At 44.1% G+C, this 17,169-nt stretch overlaps 1 protein-coding gene across 1 annotated transcript; it reads left to right on the top strand.

The window, feature by feature from the left end:
• The first annotated feature begins 5,635 nt into the window (after positions 1-5,635).
• rhoub (ras homolog family member Ub) lies at positions 5,636-12,917 on the top strand. Its single transcript, XM_064302093.1, has 3 exons — positions 5,636-6,091; positions 9,025-9,083; positions 11,141-12,917. Exons 1-3 carry the CDS (start codon positions 5,878-5,880, stop codon positions 11,594-11,596), a joined length of 729 nt encoding a protein of 242 aa, XP_064158163.1. The 5' UTR covers positions 5,636-5,877; the 3' UTR covers positions 11,597-12,917.
• Positions 12,918-17,169: the final 4,252 nt, after the last annotated feature.

Genomic DNA, 17,169 nt, shown 5'->3' with positions numbered 1-17,169 from the left:
TGAATATTCATAAGACACATAAAATTGGATGTTTTTAAATGCTAGAAATACAGATCTTTCAATATTATAGGGATAGCTCACGTTATGGAGTTTGTTATGTGATTTCAGTTATAGTGTATGTGACTGTTTTTGTGTGCAATGAAGGTTATTTTTAAGTACTACCAGAAGTTCCTCGTGACCTGCCAGCTTTGAAATGCCTAGTATAGGCACATTTAAAAGTTTCTGCTTTAAAGCAAGAAAATGCACTTCAGGTAACTCCAAAGTGGCCTTTACAGAAATGTGATGCCTCCAGAAGTTTTATGCATATATATTAACAGATTTTTATTTTTTATTTTTTAAATTACATTTAGTCTTGTGTTCAGTTGGAACTACTTCTTTTAATGCATGGAACCTTGAGACTGCTGCAGTGGAAGGGAAGAAGTGGTGCGGCTTCCTATGTCAACAGTACTAAACGTGCAGAGAAGGAGATTAGTGCATGTGAGAGAGTGGGCCTCAAAGCAGCAGCAAACCAGCAGGTGTTGAGCAAGTGATTCATACTTGGGCAAATAAAACTTGCTGGGGGGAAACAATGGCAAAAATATTATGTCACTTTCACCAACTACCTTTAGACAGCCCTGGCTAAATGTGGCTAGTTGTCCTCAAATGGGATATTAGCATGTCAGTTCACCTTTTCTCTTTGCCGTCTGTTGCAGCTGCTAATCTGCAAGTTCAAGTTAAATAAGGTTTGGGAGTATAGCTGAAACTCCCTTCTGTTTCATAGGCGTAGGCTAAAGTTATGCATGCATCAACAGTGCAGTAGCTACCTCTTGGCCAGGCCAGCAGCCAGCAAACCATGTTTCTCTGCTCCTTAGTAGTGGATAGTTTCCCGATGCTTCTGAACTGAGAAATGCTGGCATGAAATAACAGATTTATCTATTTATAATTGTGAATGGATACTGTAAAATGAATTAATGTGTATAGCTTCTGGAAATATAGCATTGGACTGATATATCACTGTGCAAGCTGCTTTGGAGTTACTTGAAGTGTATTTTGTTGTCTCAAACCACAAGCCTTGGAATGTCCCTATAACCAGCCATTGTAAAGCCAACAGTATCTAAAATATCCTTCGTCACACACAAAAACTGTCTGGACCAATTCACAAATGTGCAAAAACTGAAGTAACATTTAAAAAAATTATAATAAAAAAAACAGTTAACTATCCCTTAAGGAATATGGAGCTGATATGTGTGGTGTACAAAATCAGTGATGCAGATTTTAATCAGATCTAATTTTCTTGGACAGCTCTCCTGTTGTCCTTTTTATAAATTTTCACATTAGCAAGTACCCACAAATACCAGGGCTCTCTCGGGTATGGGGGCGTTAAATGTGGCACATTTTCACTGCCACCTTGTAGGTCTCCAAGGTGATCAACCCCATCATAGCTGAAAAAAAAAACACCAGGTAATATAGGCCCAATGAAAGAAGTTAATCTACATGTGGTATGCAATGGATGGACCCAGATCCAGAGCAGAACCTGGTCCCCTGGACCTATGGAGGACTGAACCTACCCATGGTTCTTTGTTATCTCCAGCACCCCAAACATATTGTTTGTGCAGTTGCCCTCCTTTATGCCAATAAGCATTAACTACAATCATAATCCTTTTTTATCAAGACATTCAACTGTAATTTATTTGAACTTCACCCCACACCCGCCTTGTAGGAGTTGTGACATAGGAGTACAATATACATATCAAAAATAAATGGGACAGTTAGGCTTGAATGTTAGCCTCTTACCCCATTCATATGGGTAAAGTGCAATCCCCATAACCCTGCGAGGAGCTAATACATGACTGGTGCCTTTAAGTTAGTCAACAAATGCGTGATGTAATAATGAAGAAAAACATTAGTACACTTTAAGGAGGGTTGGAAATCTGCACTCATGCCACTATTGATGGGCCAGAGCCTCTTTAATACAATCATGCACAGTTAGAAGCTAGAATCTTTTTTAATTTCTCTTTGGTGGAGGCGGCCTTAAGGTGTGAAGCTACATGGATCATTTCCCAGTTGGTTTATTCTTTGTGTTTGTCCTTAATATCTTTACCCCGTCTGGTGTGTTTCTGAGAAGGCTGTTCCTGTTCTGATCTCAGTGACCTGGAAACTGAGTGGAGCTGAGTAGAATAGAGTAGAGTGAGAGAGGAAAATGAGTAGAGCCTTATGACCCAATCAGTGCTGTGATTAGTGAGGCCCCACCCCCTCTGGCACCAATAAGTCTGATTGGTCACCCACTCCAGGCTTCTTATCATATAGTCCAGGGCTGGCCAACCCAGGTCCTGGAGAGTTGCAGGGTCTGCTGGTTTTTGTTTTCACTCTGCACTTAATTGATCAATTAAAGCAGTCCATTACACAGTTAACTCACCTCACCTGGTTTCTTTGGTCCGAGCGGTTGCTGTATTTAAGGTGAAAATGGAAATCAGCAGTCTGTGGCTGCGGCTCCCCAGGACCAGGGTTGGCCACCCCTGATAACATCCAGTCTTCTGCCCAGCAGTCTATGGCTGTGTTCAGCTGTGACGCTGATGGCTTAATTGGCCATGCGGAGGAAGGTAGTCTACCAATTCAATGCATACCAAAAAGAAAAAGGACCTACCATTTAAAGGAGATATGCTTTTTCCAGGGGTCTTTCAGTTAGGGGTGAAAATGACAACGTCTTCATTTCATCCAGCTGGACCCAGTCAGTCAGACTTTGTCTTGGAATGGATGCAATGAGAAACCGGTATGAGCTTTAATATTGCCTGGGAGAGAGCAGCAAGATTTCTATCGGAGGCCACCCTTTAGATTTGTGTGCCTGAAATAAGAGCACCCCCAGGTGGAGTGGAAGGAATCTGCAGCCTTATTGGGGATGGTGGACATTGAGTTAGAACAGTGGTTCTCAACTTGGGCCAGAAAGGGCCGGTGTAGGTGCAGGCTTTTGTTCCAGCCAAGCAGTTACACACCTGATTCTACTGATCAACCTTTGGAGTCTTTACTAAGGACCTTGATTAGTAGAATCAGGTGTGTAACTGCTTGGTTGGAACAAAAGCCTGCACCCACACCGACCCTTTCTGGCCCGAGTTGAGAACCACTGAGTTAGAAGCATTATTTTAAAAAGACTATGCTGACCTGTGGAAAGTCAAATCTTTACAAGCTGTCTTGAGCAGTTGTCATGAATTGTTATAATGTTTAAGATGTATTTTGTAATGTTAACAAGATAAGGGATACTCATGCTCATTCTTGCAATAAATTTAACATCTTAGAAAACTGTTGCATTTGTAATGATTATACATTTCTTCTACAGTACCCACATTTAGTCAAGGTAAGCATCATTATTTTACTGCACACTTCATAGTTTAATAATCTCTATTATTAATATTTACTATTTTCAATTTCATATTTCAATTAATTTTTTTATTTCTCCACATTATACATAGGCAGATTTTAAGGCAGGGCTGTCCAACCCCATCCTGGAGATCTACCATCTTGTAGGTTTTCCTTTCAACCCTAATTTGGCACACCTGATTCTACTAATTAGCAGCACAAAATTGAATGATGTGTGCTTTGTCAGGGTTGGACTGAAAACCTACAGGACAGGTAGATCTCCAGGAGCAGGATTGAGAAGCCTGATTTGACAAATCAGAGCACAGCTTTTAGCTGAAAAAAAAAAATAAATAAAGACAGTACAGCGTGGCAAAGCTCACACTTTGCCCAGGAGATGGCGGTAGATATCAAGGTTTGACGCAAATCCCCAGCTGCCTGATGCTTACGCTTATTCTCCAATGTTGCATTGAAAATTTAAAGGCACTGTTTTGAGTATTGAGATGTCTGGTTTCATTGCAGGTTGTGATTCAGAATAACCTTGCGACGGTTTAATTTATAGGCCTATATGTCACTTAATACTGTCGAGAATATGTTTATAGACTGGAGCCAACTGTGAGACAGATTTGGGAACGTTTCCAACCCGTATGACTAAGCACACTAAAAGCACTATATACAGTAGGCCTCTGTATCGAGTTTCTCATATTAAGTGCACACGTAGAGATTCTGAACAAGCTCAGAAAGCTGTTTATGTGCCACAGGTTTGTAGACCACTCTGGATAACTTCAAACCCGAATATCAGGAGGAACAGGTTGCCATATGCATTGCATGTCCTTAGGTATAGGCTCTCCAATATCTGTGTTGCAGTATCAAGCCACTTCAGTGGCTTATTCTCACTTCGGGCTTCCAGGAATCAAAATAATAGCAGCCTGACAGCCCAACCTGCAGGCCAATGAATTACTCTCCTTCCCAACACAATCAAAGATAGGCCTATGACATGTTGACTTCACTGCACGGAAAGGGAGAGAAGTTTGGTATTAGCAGTGGGGTGACGCTATGTTTATTATTAGCAGCGTCCGTGTTTGTTTTTCTTTAGACAGGCCACATACAGAAACGGGCCCGCCTGAAAAAATAAGTCCAAATTCCAAATGTGTCCCTCAGTATCGGGCGGGCTGGAGGAAAACACTTGAACAGGCAGCACGTGGCGAGAATAAACTCGGCCCTCTGAAGTGTAATAACCGGGCAAGTCCGGTCATGTCAACCTTATAGGAAATTAAATGTGCCATCAAACGTTTTCATTAATTTATACTTAGTTAGCTATTTGTTTTTGACGTGTTTACCTTTATTTGCTTTCATATTTAACTCGTTCTTGGTAGACCTTTCATAAAACCTAATTTCTTTGGAAGTAGGTTATGTGCAAACCCGTATTTACACACTGTGTGTTGCATGACATTAACCAGTGTTTGTGAAATCCTGGAGGCCTCGTTTCTGGGGTAATATTTCACGCGAGATGTATTTCAATCACGTCTGCACTGCGGCAACATGTAGGCGATTATTTGTCAAACTGAATTAACTGAAATAATACGAACAGCTGGAGGAAAGAAATGATTGTCCATGCATTTCAAGGGACCATTATATTTTACAGTCCAATTAACTTCGCCTCTGTGTGTTTGTGTGCGTGTGTGTTTCCAGACTTTAAAGTCTTGTTGTTATTTGAGAAATGCAGTGCACTTAATATTTATACTACGACTAGCACTACTACTACTAATAATTATAATAATAATTATAATAATAACAATGACAACAACAATACGAATAATAATAATCATAACAACAACAACAATAATAATAAACAACAACAACAACAACAACACAACAAAATATAATAAATAATCTAATAATAATATATAATTATAAAATCATCAAACCTAATTTGACTAAGTGGAAAGTTCACTTAAGTATCATATTATCATAGCCATAACGTTGCAGCTGTCGGGTCGAATGCCCGTAAATTAAGCACAGCAGCCTATCTGAAGATGGTAGTTCATTTTTAATGCGATGTTAATCCGTCGCCAGTTGTTTTAAGACCGGTATGCAGCACGAAACAGGTATTAAATCTTTTTTTTAATTCTGTCAGTACAGTAATGTTTCACACATAATAAAGTGATGTTGCAAAGCCGAAAGATGTTGCTTTCAGACGATAACGTGAGGACGCGCCTGCTCCAGTTGACGCGCGCGCTTCATTTCAAAGGACTGCAGTGCGAGGGGAGGAGCTATGCAAATAAAGTCTGGGTTTAAATCGTAAGGCTTGGGACTGGGACAACTTCAGAAGTCAGTGGTGTGACTGAGGGGTGCGGTCGTATTTGAATGCAACTTTTCATTTGCGTTACACTAGCGCAGTTTCGTACGTACGTTCAGTACTACTCAGGGCTATAACAGATGACAACCCTAAATACTGGAAAACTTAACACGGCTAAAAAGTATTCTTGATGCTTTTATCAGTGCCGACTCGTTTTAGCGCGAGGAAGCACTCAAATCGTGCGTAAAAGCATGCCTCAGGGTCCAATGGATTACAGCAAAACGATGGCTCCACCGGTTCCGCCGCATAAACCCAAAGTGACCAGGCTGGGAGAAACTCAGGAGCGGATTCTCAAGTGTGTTCTTTTGGGCGATGGAGCGGTGGGGAAAACAAGCCTGGTTGTCAGCTACACTACCAATGGCTACCCAACAAAATACGTCCCGACTGCATTCGATGACTTCTCAGGTAAGGCACTCCGAGGCAGATGAAATGACAGAACCCAACTGCATTTAATAAAACGCACTGCAAGTTGCAACCCATTGCAACTCGCCGTTTTTAATCAAGTATGGTTTAAAAAAAATAGTTTCAGTGGTTACTTTTTTCCATACTGACTGATAAGCATGGACTCGCTGGAGGTCAAAGTACTGCGCTCGGGACATGCTTCTGTTGCGGTGCCTCCGTGATGCACCACTGTTTAAATATGATATATGGATGTGATATTTTATCACCGCGCCTTCTCCTCGTGATAATATCCTAACTTTATTCGTACGTTGATTTGTTAATCAAAAACAATAGTCTATATATTGTTTTGTGATATTTTCTACTATTTAATTGGGGTTTAGTAAAAGTAATAAAATTGTTGAATGCCGTATTTTATCAACATTGTGCGCCATGAATAGTAACGAGGTAATATGATTTCTAAGTTATCATAACCGTACTGTGCGAGTTGCAGGCTGATTCTAATAAATTTGAAGACATTGCGGCCGCAAAGCTGCTCTTGCATATTATTTCAGTGTTACAGGAAAGCCAGGGACCGTTGTCTCGCGCTCCCACCGTTGACACAGAGGCCATGCACGTGCAGCCTTGTTTGCACCCTCAAACAGCTGGGTTTTTGGAGGTCAAAGCGGCGGCCTTGGTTATCTATCCTGTCGGCCTTTATCAGATTTTCCATATTATACTGGCACAACAGCCAACCGCCCATCTCTGTATTTTCCATTTGGCAATCGTCCAATTTCCAAAATGTCATCCAAAACAAGTCTTTGTTAGGGGAAAAACAGGCTAGTGTTTCAAAGGGAACTCAAATAAATCTTTCCACCCCTTCAAAGAGATAATTTAGCACATTCTTTAAAAAAAAAACAAAAAAAAAAAAACAAACAGACAAGGAAATCCCCCATACAGTGGCATTATCACAAACAACAATTTGTCATCTACTCCCTCTAGATAAAATGTTTCTTTTCTCTCAGAGTACCCCAACCCTCCCTATGTTATTTTGTCAGTCTAGATGCAAACAAATTTTGGTTGATTTATTTATTTAGTTTATTTAAGGGACAGTGCATATTAATCAATAACAAATGTAAATACGGCAGATTTAGCCAAAGGGCTCATTTTCAGCTGTAGTCCCTGGCCAAAGTGTTATAAAAAAGGCTCCCTGAAAAGATCATTTTTGAGTCTGCAAAATGAAGTGCGCAGCTGTTTATATCTGCTTCCCGCAGAGTCAGTCTGCCCAGAAGTGTAACCCTCGCGTGGAAAGGCTACACTACTGAGTCATTCAGCGCAGTAAGAGAAGATTCAGAGACTAGTCTGCATTTAGCACAGCTGAGAAAACGTTTGTCAATGAAACTAGTCTCCGAGCGGTGGCTTTATGACTATAATAGTGCTTTTGTGGAAAATTATATTAGCAATCTTTTTTTTTTACTCTTTGAATGGAAAAGGTTAGTCATTGCCCAGCACGGACACATCTGCAGCAGAAAAGTCACACAGGAGATTGGATTAAGCCCCCCGTGACAAAAGGCCGATTTTTCACGGGGCATTGTGCGGTCGGAGCAGCGTGTGATGTCATGGCCCTGATCCTGGCACTGCGCCCCGGTTGTGAAACGCGATTTGAGCGGAGGTTACGCAACGCCACAGGTGGCAGGGAGTGGAGAGGCCAGGCCGGTTTGAGGGAAGAAGCGAACGTGGATCTTGTGTCAGAGAGGCCTGACATGTTGCACAATAGGGAAGGCCATTCCTACGGAAGGCCGAAGAGCCAGCTCCGGTGGAACTGAGCTCCGGTAATGAGTGAGTTTAACGGTGGCCTGCTCTTTGAACAGCAAGCCGTCGGGGTCAAACGCTTGCGTGACTGAAAAGTGTGAGCTGGAAAGAACATCAGAATGACCTGCTGGGTCCTTGGCTCTTACGCTCTCAGCTATTTCGCAGTTGTTTTCCTCAACCCTGGAAAGAGATACTGTCCTACAGATGGAATACCTCTCCTCTGCCGTCTCCCTTCAGTAGCTGTGCCCTCCACTGTGGGGTGGGACAGTGGGGTTGGGCTTCACAAAGAGTATATAGCCTACCTTACTATCTACGTAGTATACAGTATCACAGTCACACATCTGTATAGTTACACAAAAGCTTCTAAAGTTACCATTGACGTTCGTGCACAATAAAATATGGCAAGACATTAGCTGTTATGAGTCACTTTTTCTTCGTTAGCAAACGACTTGCCAAAAATTAGCTAGCTCCTCCGGCTATTGAGCCAGAGTTAACAGTCGTACATCGTCGGGCTTGTTCAGACAACAGTTAGCGTACTCGCACCGTCATGTGTAAATGCTGTCAACCTGGATAACAGATAGTCCTTGGTTGTGTGAACCAGAGAAGCCAGTAGATTGTTAATGCTACAATGTTTTATGCTCGATGTGTGAAAGTGACTATAGAGAGCGTTGAATTCAGGAACAAGTGGTGAGGGCAGGGGGTTAGCTCAGGTTTAATTGGCAGCATCAATAGCAGTGATTAGCATACAGTGCTACTCAATATATGGGGGGGGGGGGTTATGGCTCCCCCCCTACGCAATAGGCCAGGTTTACACAGTGACTTAAACAGGTTATCAGCATCGCATTCATCTCAAAGTTAAAGTTTGCCTGTGGGAATGGTCAGCAGGGAGGAGGGTAGGGAGTGTGCCGTCGAGCCGTGGGTCATGTGGGATTGAGAAAGCGAGGTGGCAGTTTACTATAATGGAACGCAGTATACTGCTGTGTTGTTGTTGTTGTTATGTTGTGAAAATGCTGCATGTTTGCTCTGCGGGCCCCTGGCGAAGTTAGACATGTTATACCTTGGTTGTGTTTTGTAGTGGTGGTCCTGCTTGTTGTGTCCATGGTTTGACTGTTTCTCTCTCTTTCTCTCTCTCTCTCTCTCTGATATAGCGGTCGTGCAGGTGGACGGGAGCCCGGTTCGGCTACAGCTGTGTGACACCGCTGGACAGGTGAGGACCGCCCCCCCTCCCCCGATCAGGCCGTACACGGACGTTCACAGTCTCCCAGCACACCCCACGACCCGCGCTCTGGCACGGGCATCGCACACTGGCGCGCGCAGAACGTGTCCGAACATGTCGTGACATTTTTCGGCCGCTGAAGTTTCGCTCCTGATGGCGATGCGCGCAAATCTGGCGCCTGTGCCGTTTTTTCTTGTGATTGTTCGGCCTGGCACTTTTTTGGCGGTTTTCGCTCGTTACCGGGGCACCTGTGGTGTGGGTTGTGCGCTCCCCGCTGTCACATCCGCGTACGCACACGCAGAAACAAAATGTCCTCAAAAAAACCAGGGTTGCCTCGGGTTACGCACTCCTTTTTCTTTGGATCGTTCAGTCAGTCTGGAGCGGGCCCAAGGACATTCCATGGGTGTTGCTCCCTGGAGCAAGACAAAACCGATCGCACCGCAAGTCCCGTCAATCAAAATTGATTGCAGGTAAGGGCACATCGTGGGGCAACTACAAAAAAAAGGCATGAGCGTGCAGACGGGGGCCTGCTGGTCCTCCCTCAGCCCTCTCTGTACAGGCTAGGGCAGAAGACCTGAAGCCTCCTGCTCTACCCTTGAGCGTGGGTTCTAACTCGGTTTTTTTTTGTTTTTTTTTTTAATTAGTTTTTTTTTGTGTCTGTTCTTTTGACGCGGGGAACGGTTGTGCAACCGTATCCGCTGTGCAGCTTTTGAAAGTGCCTTGAGCGCGCCTGGTGCAGTTACGGGCCCGAGCGCAGTGAACCTGCAGCCCCGCACGTCACCACGGCCGGCTGTTGTTTTGTCTGGGAGAGATTTGCGCTCTGCTTTTTGGCAGCGTGCAATCTGCGCCCAAGCCGGAGGTCCGTGAAAACCCCTTTGGTGACGTCTGAGCAGCTTGGTCCCATTGGTTCATGAACGTAGCCCCTCCCCCCCTTTTTTTTTCCAGACAGATGCAGACCAGCTGGGACAAACAAACAGGGTTAGATAAGAACTCAAAGTGCGAATATCACTTTTCAAAGGTTTTCAGACTTTCAGGAGGGCAGGGTAATGCATTGCATTTGGGGAGGGATGAGACAACAGAAAAGAATGCAGAAATAAAGATGGTCATTGTTGTGGTTAAGGAGACTGTATTGATTAACACTGTGTGGGTGGGAGTGGTGATATTGATGGGGGGGGGGGGGTCTAAGGGAGTAAGCACAGGAGCAGGACTGTGGGACTACCTTACCATTTTAACCACCAGAAGGAGGCAGGGAGGGGGCTAAGGGTAAACATTTTGTTTCCAGAATCCGCTGCTGAGTTAATCTTTGTTTTCAAGGATTTGGGAGGCCCTGTTCCCCGAGCTGTGAGGCTCCAGTGTCTTAATTTTTTCAATTCACAAAATTTGGTGGGGGCCGGGTGGTGTGGAAGACTGGGGGGTTGAATTATATCAGATTTTGAAAGTTTGCCATGTAGGGATTTACAGCGCTTTTCCTTTCCGAGAAAAAGCTTTTTCTTCTTGTTTGCTTATCGGTAAAAGCACGTAAAGTACTGTATTTATATGTGTGGACCTAGGACAGGCTACACTTCAGTACAACCAAACCACTGAAGATTATCAACCTGCTGACTGTGCTGTAATCTGTATCACTGATAAAGATTCCCACGTCTTGCAATATTGCTTTCCTACTGTGCTGGAACTCAAAGTTGATTGAATTTACATAGTAAAGACTAGTGACGATTAGAGGAGGAGTTTCATTGGACCAGAAATGTGTGGAGCTACTGTTAGGTGTCAGTGATTCAGCTGTTCAAACTAATCATTATTTTCTTGTGGATAGCACAATCTTTTGATTTGTTCAAAAAAGGCAGATATTGACTGCTAATTGTAGCTCCACCCCTTATGGAGGTTCATAGCCCCTCCCTCTCCCATCATCATTAAAATCAGGTTAGAAGTTTATCTGATAGCCTTAGTGTCTTATTTTCCAAGCTAAATATTGTTGATTAAAAACAGGGGAGCTCCCAGCCTTCCGAACCTCACCTCTTCCCAATTCCCCTCCCCCCTCCGTGTGTCTCCAGGACGAGTTCGATAAGCTGAGGCACTTCTGCTACCCGCGGGCCGACGCCCTTCTGCTGTGCTTCAGCGTGGTGAGCCCCGCCTCCTTCCAGAACGTGTGGGAGAAGTGGGTGCCCGAGATCCGCCGGCGGTGCCCGCTCACCCCCGTGCTGCTGGTGGGCACGCAGTGCGACCTGCGCCAGGACGTCAAGGTGCTGATCGAGCTGGCGCGCCGCAGGGAGCGGCCCGTGCCGGAGGCCGACGCCCGCGCCCTGGCGGACAAGGTGGGCGCCGTCACCTACGTGGAGTGCTCCGCCCTGACGCAGAAGAACCTGAAGGAGGTGTTCGACGCCGCCATCGCCGTGGGCCTGCGCCACGCCGACAGGCGCGACCGCAGGGAGCGGAAGGTCCGCAGCACGGCCGACAAGATGAAGATGCTCTCCAAGTCCTGGTGGAAGAAGTACGTCTGCGTACAGTGACCCACAGACACTGCAGTAGGGTGGGGTAGTGTGTGGGGCAGGGGGACTTTTATTCTGAAACGAGGACTCTTAATCTTGAGCCGGAGACGGAGAATGTCAGATATGACTGGGATGGCCTACCGTGAACACTGTAAAAGTGGATAGGATTGCTCAGAGGAGCTTGGCCTGTACGACTACCTATTAGATCTTCAAGTGGAAGGGCATTCATTCTTCTCAGTGTTCCAAAGAGGTGAACGAGCAGCAAGGGCTGTATGTTGCTGGTCTCTATGAGCTGGAAACTGGGACATTGAGATTCTGTTTTCAGGCTGTGATCAACTGACTCTAAAACAAAGCCATGATATTTAAAGCGAAATAATTATTCTTTCATGTAAATGATGCGGATATATCGTATTCTTTTTTCTTTTTTTTTTGTTGGCGGGGGGGGGGGGGGGATGCTGGGCAAGGTAAAATTGTCATGTTGTATCTGTTCAGTGGATCACAGAACATACATGCACATCCAAAACTGTAGACAGCGGACTGAATAAAAAAGGAAGAGTCCACACACTGCGTATGCTCCCCAGTGCCATACATTTCAACCGGAAAGTACTTCCTTTGTATTTGTTCCAAAATGTTGGTATGCTGATTTTTTTTTTCCAGATCCTGTTCTGTTTACTGTATTTATTATGTCTTGTTTTTTTTCCTTTTTCTGTCTGTACGCTTTGTTTTTCGTCATCATCTCTTTCTCAGTCCCGGGGATTTCCATCCCCTCTCGGGCTGTGAAGGCGGTTTTTTTACGCGGAGACTGCAGAGATAAGAGCATGCTGAGATTTCAGGTTTCTTCCAGCTGTGATGTTTTCTTCCAAGTTTTACACTTCATAGCCCTGTCATCAGTACTCATTATGTCATGTCAAGTCTCCCTGTCGGTTCATCACTCCATGTTGCACCATGCAGATTTAATTTAACCTCAACTAAGGAACCCCTTTGTCCGGTTCAACCTTGACGTCCAGTTGTTCAAAATGGCCGACAGTGTTTTACAGGTGATCTAATCATCACCTTGATTTAAATGATCAATGAATGTGTTCAGGCTTCACTAATGAGTGGTGCAAAAAGGCTGAATTGACCAGGATTAACTCCTAATTTAGCATTTTGCCTAGATTATTAGACTATTAGATTCACTGTTAAAAAAAAAGCGTGCTTGAACAGCCAAACAAAATGGATTCTATTGCTTCTCATTCTTCAGAAGCTAGCCTGCTCTATCTCTTTGTGTTTTAATCAAATGAGGGTATTGCAATAAACTGTACAGCCACTGATCAAACAAGTGAATAAATATGTGAAAGATTAATATTGTCTGTCTTATGAATACATTTTATTGTCATGAGGTGATTTTGTGCGACATATAAATTTTTTTTCAGGGTGATTCTGTGTAGATATACCAGCGTGCTGTCCTTCATACACTCCACATGTGATTGGACAGGAGTGTGTTTGTGTGTGTCTTGCTGCCAGTTACCCTGACTGAAAATTGAAATGAAACTCTGAATAAATAAAATGTGAAATCATGAAAACCACTGCACGTAAAGGTGTGCTTGTGTTCACAGAAGTCAATGTCAAAGAAGGGATTTGGAAATTTGAGGTATATTTTCACCCCAGTTTCTTAATGAAGCATACAAGATCTTTGCTTAGCAGTTTGTCGAATGTTGGATAATTCATAAGCCACAGTTGGGATGTTTTCCTTTCCAGTTCTAAATTTCTCATTAGCATAACATCACACCAGTTTATTTCATGTGTATATCAACAGTTTTCATTGGCTGAACCTTTGTGAGTGTATGAGTGTATTATATCGAATGATGCAGCTGTAAATTGCATCAGAGCAGAGCACAAACAAGCTGGAGACCTAGCATTTCCATAGCAACATTTTTGGTTTGAGCTTTTTGAAAGAGCTCAAGCTGTTCTGACTAAGCTTCAGCGAAAACAGGAAAGGTCTTCCCAGTTTCTGAGGAGCTCAGCGGGATTTTTGGCAAAGAATTATAAAAATATTTGCTCACACACAGACATGCTTCAGTCCCAGATCCAAGCAGAAATGGCCTAATGAGCAATAAAATAAACTATTTCAACCACACTCACGCAGAGGAGAGACATGCTATTTGGGGGATTAACACACAAGCAACCCACTCTTTAAATGTATAGTTGCTAGCTGTACATACTGCAGTTGTTCAAAACAGTTTAGAGTCAGCAAAGCTTGTGACTCCATTTTAATTCTCATTTTCCTTCCTTCATTTCTGGACACATGAGTTTGATTCTTAAAATATTTTTGCATAGCAATTTTGACAGAAAAAATAACATTTGAAAAACATTCGTTCATGAAAGTTAATTTAATTTTTTCTTGTTCTTTTGTCTGTCATTTCATGGCATTACTGTTACCATTATTTGTATTACATGAGGATAAAATGGAGTAGCTGTGAGTATCAGGGTGTTTGGGGGTTTAGCAAGTGACCTGTCCTGCCGCTTTTGCCCTCCCTACACTTCACATAAAAGATTGGTCACAAAAAATATCCCCCAGTCAGCATAAAAATGCTCAATGCTGTGAACGCTAACCTGCGATTGTTAATGTCTGCGCTCTTGGAAAAAAGGGATCTGACAGGGTTCTTTGGCTGGACTTCAATGGGAGCCAACACAGAACCCTTGAGCTAGATACTGTACACTCTCAGAAATAAAGGTACACAAGGGTACAAATTCTGTACAAGTACAAAACTGTACCTCTAAAGGTACTAGTGACAAGCGATTGTACCTCTATAGGTACTGAATGTTACCTTTTTTTCTGGTAAAGGTACAGTTCTGTACCTTCAAGGGGTACTGCCATAGTGGCAAGCGATTGTACCTTTCTAGGTACTGAATGGTACCTTTTTTTCTGAGAGTGTAAGGTTGATTCATCTCTATGGAGACGCAGATGAGCCTTTTTGGAACCCTTTCTCCTGAGAGTCTCAGACAGGCTGCCGTCTCAAAAACTCAGTTTGCTAAAGGCATTAATCACTGTTCACACAACTGGTTTGGTCCTGAATCTGGGTTAATCGGGGTCTTTGAAATTCGCACAAAAACCAGGCTACTGTACGTTCAGATGTGAGCCATCGCAACCAGACGGATACTTAATGTCTGCGAAGTTGTCTATAAAACAATAATGAATGTGGTAATGACAGAGGGGGAAATGAGCTGAAAGTCTGTGCATACTTCTTTGATTTGTGTACTGTAGAGGGTGAGAGACAGTGGAACTGAAATGGACACGTAAAGAGTATTTTGACTATTATAGCCTGATCATCGAGTCCAGCCACTCGCCTGTAACACTGGTAATTTGACTGAAAGCACGCCTGTTTTGTCTTAGGAGAGCGACTAGTTCAAGTGGCAACAACTGTATAACGCTTGGCCCCCACCCAGTTAATGAACAGTCTCCACAAAGCCAGACTCTGCTCAGACAAACACAGCGGTCCCACCCTCACGGTAAAAAAAAAAAAAAAAAAAGTACGCCGTTTGGATGGGAGGTCTTGCGAGAGCGGAACAAGATAGCCGTCCGTCTTTATGGCTCCGCGTGTTTCTCATACACCCGCCGCAAAGGTCGCGGCCTACTTTTCTCCTCGCGGAAACTGAGCGCAGGTTCCCTTTTTTCCCTCACAGCGCCGACGCCGTATTGTTAGCATGTTCGTTTTCGTCCGCGCGCGCAGCGCTCGCGCTACGGCCGTAACCGAAGCCGTTCTGAGCGACGTGGACGTGCGGCAGCGGCCTGTCAGCTGACGGCAGGCAGTGTCGTGTCTGAATTGAGGTCACCAGAATGAACTGAGGGTGTCGCGTAACGTAGAAAAAGTTAATTTGACTCCAGCCGATATTTGCTGTGGGACGTTGGCAGAGAATGGCGCTGTTAGATGCGAAAGGCTCAATGTAGGCCCCCATATTCAGTTTGAAGATTCTGAAGAGCTGTTTGAAGACTGTGATCCCATTCGTGTTTCACTGCATCCAATTTTACTACGGTTTGTTATGCTCATTAAATGTCCCAGAGACCAGGCTAACGTCACACAATGTATGAAAACACATTTAGCCAATTTGCTGTAGAACTATGTAATAAAACAACTGTTTGGGATGTTTTGCTGAGAAAATACATTATGAAACCATACATTAACAGAATTAACAGATTCGTTATGGTACAGATCAAACAGGCCTACTGTATATTATGACAATAATGAATTTTTAAATGTTTTTTTTTTAATGTTTGAAATGTTCATTAAGCTAGATAAAACGATTCTTTTTAGTTGATGCAACTGATTTGGCCAGAATCAAAGGCAAATCAGATCTGACACGCATAATCACCTCAAGATGAGCTACGCCTCATCAAACAAAACTACAGTAGCACATTTAATGCTTGAAATAATTTCTGCTTATGTAATCTCTGGGAATGTTTAGGTAATGCATGAGCTCTGACACAGCAGGGAAAGGAGTCCAGTAATCGTTTCTGATGGCATGGGGCTGGGCCAGGGCTTTTGCACTCAGATAGCTGTGACCATGATTGAGCTAAAGGGCCAGGATTAAAGTTCATTAAGGGTTTCAACATATGTTATATAGATCCAGGCCAGCGGCGGGCTTTGCATGTGGTCTGCAAATTCATATTGTACAAGAGCGGGGCCCACGCTATTATGTAACCCGTCCGGTTGTCATGAGAACGGCACAAGAGGCAGAAAAGAGGGGGGCGATCATTTTTTTCCCTCGTTTCTTTTTGGGGGGTGTTCAGTCTCCCTTCGAGGGTTTCTTAAAAATCCTCGGATCCGCGAAGGGGTTCATATTTATAACAAGCAAACGTTTATTCCCTGGCTGCTGTCCTTCGCCTGTGAACGCTGCGTGCGAGGAAACACAATGGCGGACGTGGAAAGGACACAGATGCGTATTGTGCAAAGGGCCCGGTTGTGAAATGCCCCGCTCCTCACCCCGACCCGGGGCGGCTGGCTTTTATTGCCCCGGGTCCCTTTCTCCTTCAAAGCCCGCTCTGACGGGGCCATAAAGCGGCAGTAAAGTCTCGCCGCGGCTGTGACGGTGAGAACTGAGAGCGGCGGCGGCGGGGTGATTGTTTAACGGCCTTTTCGTAAAAAACCGCACAGGTGGCCGCGGCCCGAAAGTCAGCCGCCTTTTTTCCCAGCGCCGTTCTTCCCTTTCGCCCTGGGAATCGGCCCCCTCTCTGCTCTCATGGCAGCGGCCGGGGTGTCTGAGACCTCATCGCTGCCCCCAGGACAGAGCTTGTGTGCTGGGGGGAACGATGCTTTTCCCTGACCCTGTTCTGTGTGTGTGTGTGTGTGTGAGAGAGAAGAGAGAGAGAGAGAGAGAGAGAGAGAGTCAAGTTGACACATTCAGTCATTTGTATGGAATTGAGATTTGGTTTTTGGACTCCTGAGGCGTATGGTTTCATATTCTCACGAAGCAATCGCTGAACAAACTCACGCCATTTACCTGGGGTTTAAACCAAATCGCAGTTTGAAAGGAATTTATCTTATTTCCAGGGCGTAAGTAGCTTGTTATCTAGCGCCTTTATCAGTGCTGATATCACCGATGACTTGAGAAACACC

The sequence above is a fragment of the Anguilla rostrata genome, chromosome 12 (genome assembly GCF_018555375.3).
Source record: "Anguilla rostrata isolate EN2019 chromosome 12, ASM1855537v3, whole genome shotgun sequence".
Lineage (NCBI taxonomy): Eukaryota > Metazoa > Chordata > Actinopteri > Anguilliformes > Anguillidae > Anguilla > Anguilla rostrata.
The sequence above is the reverse complement of the archived record's forward strand: the minus strand, read 5'-3'. Positions and strand labels throughout refer to the sequence as shown.